Source organism: Daldinia caldariorum (genome assembly GCF_022478825.1).
Source record: "Daldinia caldariorum strain CBS 122874 unplaced genomic scaffold F4812scaffold_3, whole genome shotgun sequence".
NCBI classification, from domain to species: domain Eukaryota; kingdom Fungi; phylum Ascomycota; class Sordariomycetes; order Xylariales; family Hypoxylaceae; genus Daldinia; species Daldinia caldariorum.
In genome coordinates this window covers 2501280-2517707 of record NW_025953039.1, presented here as the reverse complement: position 1 = coordinate 2517707, position 16428 = coordinate 2501280, and the positions used below count along the sequence as shown (strand labels likewise).

At 48.0% G+C, this 16428-nt stretch overlaps 3 protein-coding genes across 3 annotated transcripts; 1 reads left to right on the top strand and 2 right to left on the bottom strand.

Annotated features, from left to right (window-relative positions):
* Positions 1-46: 46 nt before the first annotated feature.
* On the top strand, positions 47-1986 carry F4812DRAFT_283701 (P-loop containing nucleoside triphosphate hydrolase protein). The gene is made up of 2 exons (XM_047931057.1): positions 47-129; positions 217-1986. The coding sequence occupies exons 1-2, from the start codon at positions 102-104 to the stop codon at positions 1842-1844; spliced, it is 1656 nt and encodes a 551-aa protein (XP_047793264.1). The 5' UTR covers positions 47-101; the 3' UTR covers positions 1845-1986.
* Positions 1987-2336: 350 nt separating this feature from the next.
* F4812DRAFT_419582 (uncharacterized protein) lies at positions 2337-6029 on the bottom strand. Its single transcript, XM_047933356.1, has 6 exons — positions 5865-6029; positions 5571-5799; positions 5458-5520; positions 5096-5386; positions 4661-5037; positions 2337-4606 (listed from the first exon to the last, which is right to left on the bottom strand). The coding sequence occupies exons 1-6, from the start codon at positions 5936-5938 to the stop codon at positions 2605-2607; spliced, it is 3036 nt and encodes a 1011-aa protein (XP_047793263.1). The 5' UTR covers positions 5939-6029; the 3' UTR covers positions 2337-2604.
* A 7524-nt stretch (positions 6030-13553) lies between these two features.
* Positions 13554-16106, bottom strand: F4812DRAFT_283516 (uncharacterized protein). The gene is made up of 2 exons (XM_047931056.1): positions 15811-16106; positions 13554-15673 (listed from the first exon to the last, which is right to left on the bottom strand). The coding sequence occupies exon 2, from the start codon at positions 15636-15638 to the stop codon at positions 13893-13895; it is 1746 nt and encodes a 581-aa protein (XP_047793262.1). The 5' UTR covers positions 15639-15673; positions 15811-16106; the 3' UTR covers positions 13554-13892.
* Positions 16107-16428: the final 322 nt, after the last annotated feature.

The following is a 16428-nucleotide window of genomic DNA, read 5'->3' as shown; positions in this document are numbered from 1 at the left end:
TTTTCAACACCAAATTTCTTAACTTTTTTTTTATATGCCGATAAACTTGGAGAAGTACAATTCAATTCATATTACCGGTTGCAAGGCACAGCAAGTTAAAAATGGCCAATCACATTACCAAACCAAAGAGTACGTATAATTGAGTCCGAATTCATTTTTATAAATTATAAATAAATATACTGTGCCTTTTACTAACCTAACCTACCTATTCTATAGAAGCAAAGTCCAAGCGGACACCCGTCCGTCTACGCCACAAGATCGAGAAGGCGTCGGCCGCAAAGCAGCGCAAAGCTAGAAAAGAAGCCAAGAAGAACCCCCAATGGAAGTCCAAGCTAAAGAAGGACCCGGGTATCCCCAACCTATTCCCATACAAGGAGAAGATCCTACATGAGATCGAGGAGGGTCGACGGAGAAAACAAGAGGAACAACAACGTCGAAGAGAGTTAGCTAAGGCTGCGAAGACGGGCTCTACGAACGAAGCTGAGAATGACGAAGATGCTATGGAAGACTCTCAGGATGAGGATTTCGACGGCTTTGGAGATGACAATAACGATGATGCGATGGACGAGGATGATGTCGACGACTCGTCGAATCCCATGGCGGCGCTTCTTGCGAGCGCGAGAGCTGCTGCCGAGAAGTATGACCGCGAACTCCAAAGTGGGGATGATATGGACGAAGATGAGTCTTCAGATGACGACGACTTCGAAGACGGAAGTGCCGAGTTACGTGCTCAGTCTTCATCGCGGAAAGCCCACGACAAGGTCTTCAAGCAAGTCGTAGACCAGGCGGATGTTGTTCTCTACGTTCTAGATGCCAGAGATCCCGAAGGAACAAGGTCGAGAGAAGTCGAGCGTATGGTAATGGCATCGGCGAGTGGCGGCAAGCGGTTAATCCTCATTCTCAACAAGATCGACTTAGTCCCGCCGCACGTCCTTAAGGATTGGCTCACGTACCTACGGAGATATTTCCCTACCATCCCCCTCCGCGCTTCCGGCTCCGCGCCCAACGCGCAGACTTTCAACCACCGCGATCTCACCGTCCAGAGCACCTCCTCCACGCTCTTCAGGTCCCTGAAATCCTTCGCCGCCACGAGGCAGCTCAAGCGCGCCATCTCCGTCGGCGTCATCGGGTACCCCAACGTGGGTAAGTCCTCCGTCATCAACGCGCTGCTCTCGCGCCTCGGCGGTAACCGCGGCAGCGCTGCCGCGTGCCCCGCGGGTGCCGAGGCCGGCGTGACGACGAGCATCCGCGCCGTCAAGATCGACAGCAAGCTCACGCTGCTCGACTCCCCCGGGATCGTGTTCCCCTCGGCGCACACGGGGGGCGAGGCCACGGCCGCCCCCTTGAAGAAGAGCGCGGTGGAGGCGCATGCGCACCTCGTCCTGCTAAACGCCATCCCGCCCAAGCAGATCGACGACCCGGTCCCCGCCGTGGCGCTCCTGCTCAAGAGGCTGGCAGCGTCGCCGGAGCTCCTCCAGAAGCTGATGGACGTGTACGACCTCCCGCCGCTCGTGGCGGGCGCCGACGGCGACCCGACGACCGACTTCCTCGTGCAGGTCGCGCGGAAGCGCGGGCGGCTCGGCCGCGGCGGGGTGCCGAACCTCGCGGCGGCCGCGATGACGGTCGTGATGGACTGGAGGGACGGCCGGATCCAGGGGTGGGTAGACGCGCCGAAGCTGCCGGTCGCGACGGAGATGTCGGGGGTGGCGGGCGCGTCGGCCGCGATGCCGGATCAGAAGGAGATCGTGACGGAGTGGGCGAAGGAGTTCAAGCTCGAGGGCCTGTGGGGGGATGACGAAGGGAAGGAGGGGGAGAAGGGGGAAGGGGATAAGATGGAGCAGTGAGAGGCGGTATGCGGTATGCGGTATAGGGACGAACTTAATATCAAGTCTGCAGGCAGGAAGAAGAGACCACGGGGGAGGGAGAGAAAGAAATAGGTATATGAGATGCGGAAAATCCGGAATGAGGACTAAAGCAGCACGCGCTGTGACTTGACTTTACTTGACTTTACTTTACCCTGACTTCAGGTCAGGGCGGGAGTTGGGAACTGGGAAAATAGGTTCGCGTTTCGAGACAGGTAGTTGCTTTTATATGATATGAGTCTTAGAGCAAGTCTTGGTCTTGGTGTCTATTGATTGGTTGGTTGGCACATAAATATAGGAGGTATGAAAGGAAGTGAAACTGCTTGCCCTGGCTTAGTGTGAAGTGAATATACCGAGGCGCGTGTATAAGTAGCAACTATGTTCAGACGTCCAGAACAGTGAAGGAGAGAGTACTTGGCGTAGACTTTAGAGGCTGGAGATGGTAGAGGCATGCTTATAGGATCATGTCAATCTACCTCTTAGCAAAAATGAATCCCCGCGCTAGTAGCGCAGTCGGTGCTTATATCCAATCGTGTGATGTAGGTTCATCATAATCGTGAGTTCTATTCTCTGCTAATACACATGTATGTCCTTTACCTACGCAGGTGTATCCCCCAACGCCGGCATGCCACAGTTAGTCAATCATAAGGATATACCCCATACGCCTTCCCAAGTAATATTTTAGTAAAGAAACACATACAGGTATCGAAATAGCAAACAGTTACAAAGGAAAATACACCGCCTAGCCTTTCGAGTCTTCGTCCACCCTCTCGGGGTCCCTCCCATGAGAAGCCATTGCCACTCGCCCAGTCCGCCTAGCGAGGGGTATGCTACCCGTTTTGTGTTTCATGCTTTCGAAAAGCCCCTTAACCCTTGATGGTTTATACCACCTTTGGCGCTTTTCCTCGGACTCAAATCGCTGTTCTGTCGCAGACGAGGTAGAGGCGGGTTGTGGATCGGTTATCTCAGCATAAGCTTGACGCGCTTTGGCGAGTAACTCTTGAGAAAGAATTCGACTAGGATTATTCTCGTTGAGCGTTGTTTTTTCTATTCGAACAACGTATTCCAATAGATCAATAGCTTCTTGTATTTGCCCGTTTTCTAGATATGAGCTAGCAAGCATATGTTGTGAAGTAAGTCGATCGGGATGTGTCTTACTAAGTGTTGTTTTTTCGATTTGAACAACGTATTCCAATAGATCAATAGCTTCTTGTATTTGCCCGTTTTTTAGATATGAGCTAGCAAGCATATGTTGTGAAGCAAGTCGATCGGGATGTGTCTCACTAAGTATCGTCTTTCTAATTTGAACAACGTATTCTAATAGATCAATAGCTTCTTGTATTTGCCCGTTTTCTAGATATGAGCTAGCAAGCCTATGTCGTGAACCGAGCTGAACGAGATGCGTTTCATCAAGTTTCATTCCTTGTATCTGGATTATCTGCCTTAACAGTTTGATTGAAAGCTCTAGATTTCTCTGCTCGAAAGCGTTACTTGAGCTCAAGTCGTAAAGAACTAAAAACCTTTCGCTGGGGGTGTCACGACTGATGTCTAGGTCGGTAAAGATATATTTCAGAAGTTCCTCTAGCTTTTGATCATATCGTAATCGGTCTAATAGCCAGCCGATTTGGACGTATGCTGGTAACAAGTAGCCATGCAACCTTTTTTGTGTCAGTGAACTCGGCTCCAGAAATGGCAATAGGTGGGGGCCTATGCGGTCACGATATGGCTGCCAATGGCGCTGGCAGTAAAAAGAGAGTGCGAAGATGCATAAGCCCTTGTCCAGGGATTCCTCTCTCTCGGTCTGTGTTTGACGGAGGTTGATCCAGCTATGGACGAGTGGATGCATAGACACTGTGTCGCATTTGTCGATGTTGCTCTTTCTAATCAGAGCAAGAGATTCGAGCAGGTTCACAGCCTGCAACATACGAAATGAACCCCAAGTATCACTATGTGGTTCAAGGAAATCCGGAAGCTGCGAAACGTGCTCATCGGTCAGGTACTTGAGATAATCATCATCATCATCATCTCGATCTTCTTCCCGAAGTTCTTGCGCGCCATTCCATGCGTCATGTAAAAGATCCAGAGGCATATTTTCATAGTGCAGTGGCGATAACACTTGGAGGAGACATAAAGAATCTCGAGCCTGCTCCGACTCCATGCTGTCCAAAATCTCTGCCGATGCTTCAAAAGTAGCATACACATTGCGGTATCTCGATTGGTCCTGGGTCAAGTTAAACTTAAACACCTGTTCGCGTTTCTTTTGCACAACGTCGGGATATTCCCCCAGGGAACAATATTTGTGCGCAATATACGCTCCAGCTTGCAATATAGCAAGCGTATGTGAACCCAAGATATCAACGACTCTCGCAGCATCGTGGTGGTTCGGTTCTAGCAGATTTGAAGTGGATTTTATCCGTTGCAAGAGGAGGCTAATACAGTCCTCTTTGTCTAGGCTGCTAAGATCTATGGCACCAACCGTCGCGTAAGTACGACATTCGGGATTTCTAGACGTTACGATAATTGCGCCTCGAGTGCCAGAAGGACAGTACTGTTGGTAGTCGACAGTTGGATCGTCGGCGTTATCCAAGATGAGGAGCCAGTGGTCCTTAGGGTCGACATTAGAAAGAGCAAGTCGAGCGTCGTCAATCTCTGTTCCGTTTGACCCCAGCTTCTTTGCTATGGCGGAGAACCCTGCTTTGGCAGTAGAGCTGCTGCTAACATCTACCCAGAACACGCCCCAGAATCTAAAAACGAGTAGTTAGTAATGGGAAATGGAGATAGAAAGTTATTTAACTTGCTCTTCGCGAAGTTCTTGGGCCGCCCGGAGGCAAATTTCACTTTTGCCCATGCCGCCTATCCCAGTCAAGACAAATCTCTTCTGGGTATGAGATCGGGAGGAAGTCACAGCGTTTCTAATTTTCTGTATTATGTCCCGTCTACCGGTAAATATCGGACTGGCAGACCGCGGGACGATCCAGTGCATATTTCTAGCTAAACGTATACGTTCAGTCTCTAGCGCGAGGCCAATTTGCTTCACAATGGTTCCCAACACGAGCCTGCAGTTTGACGAGTCAATCGAATCAAACTTGCAGATAGAGCTGTGGTCGGCAGTTACTGGAACTTGCTTCTCTCGGGGCCCAGGCAGTCCTAGAGTCGCAGAATCCTGGTTTACTATCTAGAGGTAGGGGGTTAGTTAAAGGGCCGGATTAACGGGATGCTTGTTGCCAACGTACGATTCCTAACTTGCCATATGATTCTCCTTCGAAAAAGTTCACAACGAGGCATCGCTCATATATATGTCGCGATTGAACAAACCGTTTGTTCGCGCTGTCGGAATTCTTTTGGAGCTCATCGAGAAGCTTATTATCACGTCGGTTGCCTGAACCAAATCTAACTATCTTGGCAACAATATCACCAATGTTGGCGTAGTTTCCACCGCGATGGGGTGTGGCGAAGAAAACAAGCAGTCTGGTCGCCTGGAGGATGGGCTTGCGTGTATCGTCTAAACTTGCTTCGATAAGAGCCTGTACTAGTCGTTAACTTGAAGGTACGACTTATGGGTACGTGTGTACGTCTCATGGGTAATTCTACTAACCTCCTTAACAACCAAGCCGCCAAGGCTGTGACAGATGAATACGAGTGGTCTTTGTGGTGCCTTCTATACTGTTGTAAGAAATACATCATTCAGGAAATATACGTAAAGCTAACCTCTCTCTCGAGCTCAAGCAACTGGAGCAGAGTCTTGGCATGGTTATCGAGTTTCATTGCTGAAGCACCCAAGGCAGGGCTAGAGTTATAGGAGAACAGCATGACCCGAGCTGGCTTCGTGAGTTTTCCAGGTAGAAAGTCCCTCAACCATAGACATTTGCCCGCCTTCCAGGTATCTTGCGCATGGTCGGGGTTATTCCTAAAGTTGAGCCCATGTACTGCCACGATACTAGCAGAAGCGTTTGTCAGTGACAATCGTTCGTCGGGACGAAGATGAATTGGAGTATAGCTCACTCTATCTCTGGGATGGCGGGATCCGGGCTAACCCTGCTACTATCAAAAAGGATCTGAAGCTCAGTTTCACGCATAGTGCTAGGATCATCGGTAAAAGGTATGATGATGGTGGTGATTTTTGGAACGGTGTAAAAGAAGGGAGAGGGATGGGTTACGACTTTAAGGTTGCAAATGGATTGGAGGTGGCGGTCGGGCGCAGTCTTATCAGCTCGACACGAAGCCCTGCGTTCTGCAGGTATATTCATATTCACGAATCAGAATGCGCCGACGCCACCACTGCCTAGCAGATTGGCGATTAGCCATACTTGTAAATACCACGTTAGGCAGGCTGGGGCATCCCTAATGACGATTGGTTTAGAAGCACCGGGTTTCGGAGCAACATAATGATCGTGGCACTCGTACATTTCTTGGAGAGAGAAGGGTCGTAGTAATATGGCCTATGACCTAGGTACCTGGGTACCTAGGTAGGTATTTATGGATTACGCGATATATCACAAGGTAGAGCGAAAACCATGGAAATAACTTCTTTCTCCTGGAGGAACTTAAACTCGAAAGCTTCTAAAAACCAAAACCATACACACAAAATATATTCCTTGTCCTAGATGCCTCATCTACCAAGAACAAGTGACTCTGTTGTTCCTTTGTCTTGCTATTACGAAGTATTAACTTAAGATGTACCTAAGGTATATACAAGGTAGGTAGGTACCTAGGTACCTTAGGTAGGTAACCTAACACCTAGAGCCCCTACGAGCCAAACGCCATATCACTAGTGACTATTCCTAGAGGTCCGATATCAAGTATAAATTTACCTGATGTCGGGTCTATTCGTAATATGTATTTTTAGCGTGGTTAAAGCGACCTATAGAGAGCCCTTCCGGTTTCTCGCCGATCATAATATGTAACGAGCTCCTAAACACATTAGTCACCTCTTTTTCTCGCTTTCACCTTCACGAAAAAGTTCGTTGTCACCGTCTCTGTCTGTGACCTGAAAGTATAATCGAGGTACCTAGGTAGAGTGTCAGGGGTATAGGGCACAAGGACGGATTGGGATATGAGGTCGATTAGGATAGGTGTATATAAGGGGCACGCTGCTTCCTCGAAGCACCTTCAAGGGGCAAGCGCTAATAGATCACTACTCTACACCGCATACTTGACACTCTCTACGTGCTATTGTCTCTAGTGTTTACTCTACGTACGATATACATCGCGGGATCTCTCTAACATAGAGCATCCAGCCCGCAAGTCAGTACTCTAATTGAGCGTATCGTGTCCGTCTCCAGGGTATTTCCGAAGGCGTCGGTAGGTATTCATGACTCCATTATGATTTGACGTCACTTCGAAATCATGATTCTTAAGCGGGATGAGTTTACCTCTCGTTCTAAAAGGACAATTGTGACAATTTAGAAACTCTGGGTCTTCACTCTCAAGCTTTACGTCAGGCTATACTTAATAGATATAGGGGCATACTCAGTATATAAGAGGCTCCCAGCACCTTTGCAAGAAGATACAAGACTAGAAGTTGATATAATAATACTACTACTAGCCTGCTATTTACTCTGTACAGAAAATTTATCACCGGTATCAACTGAAGACTAGAAATCTGGCACTTTGTTCCCCATTCATGGTTTTATAAATACCTAGGTAGGTATCTGCATTTCTAAAGTGTTTATTCGAGACCTTACAACTTTACTGTCACGGTACGGTCCTATAGAACAGACCCTGGTGGGTCACCATCGTGTATATAAGGTAGGTAGCTAGATGAGGGACTACCTACTGGTTCCCTTTTCCCTTCTTTGAGCAACAACAATTATCTCTACTCAAACCTTGACATTTACCTACCCCCCTAGACAACTCAACATTGCCAGGTATCAGATGTCAGACATGAAAGGACAAATAAGATGTCTATACCAAAGAACAAAGGAAATATTTGTATGTACAGCTCTGGTTCTCAGAGCTACCTTAGTCAGAGTTCCTCGCGGAATGTCACAGTACCGCCTGTGAAGGTCCTTATAGGTGGAGATAGCAAGGTCAACCCCTCTAGTTGACATCGTTCTACCTTTTGGTAGTGGAGCGGTTTGATAGCTATCTTCCCGAACCCTTATACAGGACAACAGTTATTTACTAACCTTCTAGTCTATCCCATGACACTAAGTGAGAAGAGGACGAAATCTTCATTATTACGTATAGGTTATGAACTATGGGATACTAGACTCGAACATTTGCTGGGCTTGATCGTGGGTCTTGGTGCTCGAGTGACTGTATCTAGCGTAGTTGTTTTACAATGAAAGTGCGAACATGGCTATGCTGAAGTATGAGGAGCTTTGAACTCACCCAAGGCTTGACGGTTCTTCAGATTTGCGTCCTAGGTGTATATGGATTACGGTGGACGAAGTGTTGCTATTAAAGGTATTCGGCGAGACGCTCAACTGGCTCTGCTAAGCTTATGAACAAACTTCTTCATATACTCTTCTATATAAGATAGCTAGTTCTACCTATGTTCCGTTAGTTATTGTTTTTACTTCTAGAAATCATACTCCTTAACTTCAGTAAATACTTTCAGACTCAGGATAATGGATGGTTGCTTTTCAATGCGCTCTGTTCTAGAGGCTTGGGTGAGAACTATGTTTTAAGAATCTGGAAATGTGAATAGTCGTCATGAGGTCAAATCAAAGATAAGAGGTGTCACGTTGCAGAGCATGAGGTAGGAAAACAACTTTGTTGTTCCGCAAGGAACTCTAACTACAGTAGTTTTGAAGCCAAAGCTATATACAAAACAATTCCTTTGTTCCGAGATGAGACTCCTGACAAGAGGGAAACTTTTTTATCCTGTGCGGAACTCTAATCTAGCTACGAATCTTATGGCTATACATGGCGGTACTTATAATTATGCTTTCTCTTGTATGCCCCATCTAGAACCTGACAATATCGGCTCCTGTCCTCCCATGATGGAAGTTAGACGTACCTGGGCCTTGCATGCCTGGCGGGTACCTACTTACCTAGGTATTCGCGGTTAACTGCTATTGAAAGCTAAAACACCATCTAATGCTATTATTCTTTGGATTCTCAGTCAATATCTCAGTATAGGGGGCTAATATTCCATGAGATACGGTGATCTCAGAATGTCTAGTTGTCTATGACAAGAGTTACTACGGCCCTTCTTCGTCTCCCCGTCTTAATAAGACCTGCTGAATTAGACATTTTATTCATATTTGCCTCGCGTCAGGTTTAGCAACGAGTTTATGATGTAGCATTCATGATAAATACGACCTCTTAAACCGGACGTTTCGAACATCTCCTTCTAATGACGGATTGGGTATTAGGTACTAGTTTAGCAAGTATTCTTATTATAGGAGTGACGATGGGTCTTGATGGTCCATCCTAAGCAGGGACGAAATGTAAAAGCGCTGTCTCATCCTGCAGTATTCAAGGTACGGAAACAATCAATATCATCGGCATAGGTGCTGATCACGGTATATCGCGTCAGTGCCCTAGCGGGACGTGGCTTCGGGCTTTCTTACCGTAGGAGCTACGGCATGGCTGGGAATATCTGTCGAGATATGGTGACCATACAATTAATATACACTGTGTTTGGATTCCTTTCGCGATTCAGTATGCATGCCTTCCGATATGATTGTATTATTCGTCTTATATCCGAGATGAATGGCTCAGATACTCATGTAACTATCTTGTCCGGGCTTGTATACTTTAGTATTCCACCCAAACCTCTTATCTTGATACCCGACCTGGTTGCGATTGTATCAGATATCATATGCATCTTGGTTAGCCTAGGTATATGTGACTGGCATAATTACAGCGGTGCCAGCCCCCAAGGGTATCATTTACCGAACAAAAGGGGTGTTCGTATGGCGTCCCGACAGCAGGGAAAGGGAGACCGCTAGGGTTAACCGAAATATCAAGGGCCAGGGGGGGATGAACAGCTCGAGCGTTCATGGGCGGAGACCCCATACTTTCCTTTCACACTTGGATCTGACATTTCCAAAGCTGTATATGACCTACCGCTCATAGTATTTCGGCTGACCTATGTATCTCGTATGGAAATAAACAAACAATTATTATACTAAACCCGGAGGATTCCTTCTTTCGAGTCCGCCCCAATGGGTCCGGGCTCCCACGTGTCCGCCTGATTTGCTCGACCAGGCTTGGCTCAGCTCCATCGTACTAAGAAACCATACCTAGCCAGCCAGCCAGCAAGTCATACATACATTCCATAGTGTAGTCCCGTAATATCCGACGAACCAGCGGGTGAGAAATCTCGGCCCAGGAGACCCTTAACCCTGCTCCTCGACGGCCCCCAAATCTCCCCCAATTCCCTTGGCAGTTTAGAGAGACTAAGAGAGAGCGTTTAGAAAGAAAATGGAAGATACCGAGAAGGAAAAAAACATGACATAGGTACCTAAGTAGTTAAAGAAGAGTCGGTGAAACCATACGCTCGGGTTTCCCACGTCGTATCCTTCTTGATAGGTATCTCCAACTAGAACGCGATCAACCCACGTGTACTTGAGTCGAAGAACACCGCCTCGCCACGCACGTACCCAGGCTTAATCGAGCTAGGTTCAACGATCGCGAGTCAGACAAGTGAAGTTTGGATCGGGGCATAAAGATACATACAGCAACTACTACTACTACTACTACTACTAAATGTAGACAAGTGATGGTTTTCAGGGGCCAGACGATCATCGTGGCCGCTAGGTATCTATCTACTAGGTAACCGTCGCGGTTGGCCTGTCTGCCGAACGCTGAAATACGGACCGGTAGCCCCTGGGACCAACCAGGCACTTACTTCACTTATCACTACATAGGTACGAATGGTACCCTGCTACGTACAGGTAGCTATTGTACCTACACGTAATTGGAATACTAGAAGCCGTACATAGTTGTAGGAATTCCGTAACAAAAAAGAAGATGTAAGCAACGCAAAAGAAGTTTTTTTTAAAAAAAAAAATAAAATGAAAAACTCAACAGATAAATCTTCTCAAGCCGGCAGGGATACCGATCCACCCTCGCGGACCCCGGGACCGAGGGCGCATATGAGGAGGTACCTACATGCATACCTAACCTAACCTACCTCTACCTAGGAAACTTAACCTAACTTATATCTCGCTCTGGGGATTTCGCGTACGTACATACATATATGCCATGTACATAATCCCGTCAGATGTGCATACCTAACCTACCTACGCAGTCGCACATAAAAAAAGGGTCCAGGATTTGGGGAGAAAGAAACCCCCCCCAAAAGAAAAAGGGGGTTAGGTTTAAAACCTTCCGGACCCCAACCTCCCTCCATTTTCTTCTCTTCTCTGCCCTCCTCGCTTATCCTTCCCTCGTGTCAAATCGGGGTTGACGGGTATGCTGTGCACCTGTGGTAGTAGGTAGGTTTAGGTAGGTAGGTAAGCATGTAAGAATATAAAAGGTAAGCTAAGTAAAGTAGGGTACCTCTCATTAAGATGACTACCTAACCTAACGTAAGGTAGTAGAGTTAGGTTAGGTAGTTATTTCTATTATACGCGTATTTGAAAAAAAGCCAAAACAAAACAAAAAACAACAAGAAGTAATTAGCCCCAAGGCACGGTTTAATGTATGTACAATACGTACGTATGTAAGATACCTTCTTCTACAACATCCGTTACTGCAGGGCCGGCATTATGTAGGTCAGCATGGAAGCATGTGGACTCCGCAACCCGCAACGGAGTGTACCCTCTCATTGGTAAGGTAGGGCTGAGTCAGATCTCCCGTACCGTTGGTCCCAACGGCGCAAGCATTGGTTGGTTGGTTGTATGTAAGTAACCTACCTCACCTACCTACCTACCTAACCTAAGGAGGTATGTAAGATATGGGAAGTGTGTAATGTGGTGGATAAATCGTAGGTAGGTGCAAAACCTAACTTAGCCTACCTGTAACTAACTTATTAACCTAAACTAAACTGACCTGACCTCTTCACCTGACTTGACCTAACCCTGATTCAAGGAAGGTTAGGTTAGGTTAGTTAATAAGTTTATCTCCTCGTGGGATTTGCATCTCGTTACGTTGCCCGACTCCCTACCTGCCCTTTACCGCGCGCCGCGCTGCGCTTACCGCTATGCTCGCTCCCGTCCCGCCGGATCCAAACGTGTGGAATGTCGTGGTAGGGTAGGGTAGGGTTGCCTTAGGTACCTCCTACCTAGGTAAGGTAGGGATGGTATGAGATGCGTGGATGTGGGTGTAAGAAGTACCTTACCTGGTATCATGTATATGCGGCATGGGCATGGCATGGCATGCGTCGACGCGGAGCATGTCTAGGTACCTAACGTTCTTAGGGCAACGCACATACATAAATACACACATATATGTACCTAATGCATACCTAAGGCAGCGTATGTACGGGTAGGGCATGGATATAGCTACCTGGTCTGGAACGATCTATCCATCTATCTATCAGCTGATTAATTGTCTGCCCCGCGGAAGGGATTGAGAAACATCCTGCAGCTCCCTTCCTACGTAGTAGTCTTAAGTCTTAAGTCTTAAGTTAGTGATTATCATGAGATTCAATACGTAACTGTATATCCATCGCAGCCAAAGGGCTTTCTATCCCTCGTCCTGGAGCTCGATGCGCCCGAGATCGTCGCATCTCTCTACGCAAGGGATATCATGATCATCACCCGCATCATGGGTAGGATAAGGGGTTCCCGGCACTCGTTTATTAAGTACCCGTAATAAGTCTAGATACGGTCCTGGTATACTGGACACCTTTACTACTGATTGACTACCTTCCACGCGCAACAACGCCTAGACTAAATCGGAACATAACCGGCAATTGGCTCCCTCCCTTCTGAAAGACAACCCTAAGGTCGATACAAGGAATTCCGATATCCCCTGTGATGCAAATTTGACCCTCCAAAAGCCCATTTAGAAAAAGAATTCATGGGGAATAGACAGACAGCCAACACCCAAGCTCAATCAATGAGCAAGAGTCTAACCGCCCCCTGATCGAATGATCCTTTCGATCCCGTCTTGTGTAGCTACCGTCTTGTGTAGCTACCCAAGCCCGAACGATAGTAAAGTAACACAAGAACAGTGGCAAAACAAAGTAAACTCCACCAATGCTAACTGATTGATACGTGCGCTGTTTCCAGTTCCCCTCATGAAAGGCAAAATAAAGTTGTACCAAAGAAGCAAATATAATAAACAAGAATAAAGGAGAGCGCAGAAAAACAAAAGTAACAGAAACCCTCCCTAGCCCATAACCATAAAACCAAAAAAGCACCTCCCCACCTTTATGCAATGCCGTGACCATTAAGTAACTGGCATCGAGGCCGAAACTAACAGCTGCGCTGCGCTGCACTGTTTCCGGCATTACCAACCCTAATCCATGGCCAAGCTGCGATAGGGGAGATTGAGAAGATGCTAGTAGTCGATTTCTTGGGTTTGCAACACCCAACTAGTAGGGACTTGGTATAAGAATGGTGTGGTGCCGCGGAACGACGAGAAATCAATACTTGCACTCGTGAAAATATGCAAGCGCATACCAACTCTGTAGATCCCCCCTTTGTTAGCAACACAATACGGTATGCAAATCCGTAATATGATAGCCAAAGCGGTTTGCGAGCATCGGTGGTGTAAAGGGTATCGCAGAAAGTAAAATGAATAGATATCTGATCAAAACGAATGAAGGATAGCGCGAGAGAGGATAGCGCAGGAAAAAAAAAACAAAACACGGAATCCACAGTGGTATCAAGTGTATATGCAAAATGCTGTCCAAAAAATTGAGCTTGGTAATACGACTGGCCGTAATTTCATCATGCAGAACGAAGCGCAGGGGGAAACAGCCTACCAGGTCCCAATCTTGTCCAAATGGACGTAAGTTTCATAGACCTTCCCCAAAATGCGACCAAAAAAGTCCCCTACTCCTCTATTGCCGAGTTAGGCCAGATAGTGCAAGCAGGTTTATAGCCCCATTGAATCAAAGAACCATCCCAGAGACGTCAAAGTTAGAAGTGGTGGGTTTTACTAAACCAAAAACTCCGAATCCCGTCACTGAGGTTGGTTGGCCCACCACGTCTGGCCAGCTGAAGTTTGTGGAGTATTCCATGCCGATGTGACAGCCGGCCCAGGACCGGGGTTTTGGGGCAAAAACTGTCTAGGAGTTTGCTCGGGGGGATACATGCCTTGGCCCGGGTTGGGATAACTCTGTCCTATTCCTGGCATCCCATGGTACTGCATAGGACTCGGCTGCATCTGGGGGGGACCTCCCGAGTGGCGTAGTTGCGGTGCTGGCGATTGCTGAGGGTGAGGCGAGGCTTGGGACTGAGTTGTATACCCTTGATAATGTTGAGGCGTTTGGGGCGTTTGAGGACCCCACATCTGGTTTGAAGAGCCGTAGTTATATGCAGTAGTTCCTTGGGACATGTTGCCAGAAGCACCAGGCTGGATGTTGGAAGGTCTCGGCTGCTTCTGGGAAGATGGTTGAGGAACTCCCCGCATTGGTTGGCCGATCGGCTGCTGAGAATGTAAGGGTTGGGAGTAAGGAGGAGCGGTCATCATCATCTGTGGGCTCTGGTTCGGTACAATGGTGGACGTCTGCATACTTGCTGGTGCGGCGTGAGGCGACTGTCCCGGACGCGTCGTAGGTAGGGATGACTCGGTCGTTACGGGCTGAGTAGTCGGCGGCTGCTCGTGAGGTCTCCGCCACAGGTTGTTCATGTAGTCGGTCCGCATGTCGCGTTGCTGGTTGACTGTGCGATTAAACTCGGCAGCATGGTGCGCCTGTTGATTTATTTCCGATATGGGACTTGACTGCGTCCTATCCTGGTAGGCCGGGCCGGTAATCTCCTGTCGAGGGCCACCCTTAATGAAATTGCTATAGTCTCGAGTCCTCGTATCGTTCAGATCTGGTCCTACTGTTATCATGGGCATTCTGGTCGAGCTTCCTGGCGGTCCCATCATACCTGGTTGAACAAGGGGCTGCGGTGCACCGCCGAATGGCGGAGTGTTCGCATATACAATCTCACCGTGGGGGGCTCCTGGAAGGGCCGCCATACTATTACTTGCTTCAGCCGCTTCTCTGGCTTTAGACGCGCCTGGTCTCTTCTCTCCGGCAAGGTCAGCTTCGGTAAAACCCTGTTTCCTCGCCTTCTGCTCCCAATAATCATCTCGTACCCTTCGTCCGTTGGCTATGACTCTGCTTCCGAATTGACGAAACATGGATCGGGCTGTGACTATGGCGATCTGCCTTGACCTGTAGGAGAATGGAAGTATATCCTGGGTGACCAGATCGTCCTTTTCGACTTGATTTGCAATGATCTTGAAAAGGGATCGGTTTTTATTAAAGAGCAAATAAGAGTCTCTGTATCCTAAAACTCTCGCACACTCCGTAGCTAGCATAAATAACTTATCGCCGCGGTTGGGAACAAGGAAGGTTCGGCATCGGTACTCGCGTCCGCCTAGAAGCTGGCCGTTGGGCATAACTTTCTTCTCTCCAGCCTCGTCGATTTCGCGGGGCAGGTACTCGTCACCGCCGGGTCCGAGCTGGTCCGTGGTATGATCGCGTACAGTCGGCAACGCCTTCAATGTCGTCTTGGTAGGTGTAGTCTTCGGCGGAGGCGACGCCTGGGCCGGAGTGTAGGCCTGCTGTCCAGGTAGCGGGGCATTCTGAGACTGGGGAGTGTGCGGCGGTATAGGCTGCGACATTTGGGGGGCAGGATGTGGATGGAGATGGGGATGAGGAATCTGTGTCTGATTCGGTGGTTCCGGCAAGTCACCAGAAGTCCGCGATTTCATCGGTCGGCCGCGCTTTCTAGGTTGTTTCGAATCACCTACGATATAGTAAAATGTATTAGCAGGTAGCTCCTTGCGGTAAGCTGTTGCACGACAAGATGATGTAACATAGCGCACGATGCGCACAGCGGCAACTGTGATTGATAGGGTGCACAAAAGCTAGGCGGCGGCTTACCATCATCTCCGGGAGTCTCAGACAAGGGCGCGTCTTGGTAGGAGTCCGGGGAACGACTTCTCTTGAGACCTCGGGAGCCCGGATTCAATAATTCTGCGCAATTAAAAGCGTCGGGTCAGTAATCGGCGATCAAATAACAACGGCGCGACCGTCGAGCGAAAGGAAAACCGGTATCGAGACGACAGGTGGGTATATATGCCATCACGACGGTGATTTGTTTTTAAAGTAAATCAGAGTCGCGTCTTGCTCGCTAGAGCGAGAGGTGAAGGGACGGATAAATGATCACGATCACGATCATTCGTGGCTGAGCTGCGAATATGTAACGAGGTGGGCTAGAGGGAGGAGCCTCAAAGCTTCAAAGCTCAACAAAGTTTTAAAGCTTTAAAGCTTTAAAACTCAAGGTTCAAAAACTCTTTCTCTCTCTGTCTGTCTGTCTGTCCGTCTCCCTCTCACACAAGAAGAAGAGGCTAAAATTTCGAGTAAAACACCGGCGCGCATTGTTGGCGCGGCACGATTTGAAAAAGAAAAAAAAAGGAAAAAGAGATACCAAAAAAATAAAAGAGATCAGAAAGATCAAAAAGGACGACAACCATCAAAATGAAAAGAAAAGGAGAGGCT

Coding starts and splice junctions, on each gene's coding strand:
- F4812DRAFT_283701 (XM_047931057.1), top strand. CDS start 102: ATGGCCAATCACATTACCAAACCAAAGA. Junction 130..216: donor TCACATTACCAAACCAAAGA/GTACGTATAATT, acceptor CCTATTCTATAG/AAGCAAAGTCCAAGCGGACA.
- F4812DRAFT_419582 (XM_047933356.1), bottom strand. CDS start 5,938: ATGCGTGAAACTGAGCTTCAGATCCTTTTTGATAGTAGCAGGGTTAGC. Junction 5,800..5,864: donor CCCGCCATCCCAGAGATAGA/GTGAGCTATACT, acceptor CGCTTCTGCTAG/TATCGTGGCAGTACATGGGC. Junction 4,607..4,660: donor GCCCAAGAACTTCGCGAAGA/GCAAGTTAAATA, acceptor ACTCGTTTTTAG/ATTCTGGGGCGTGTTCTGGG.
- F4812DRAFT_283516 (XM_047931056.1), bottom strand. CDS start 15,638: ATGAAATCGCGGACTTCTGGTGACTTGCCGGAACCACCGAATCAGACA.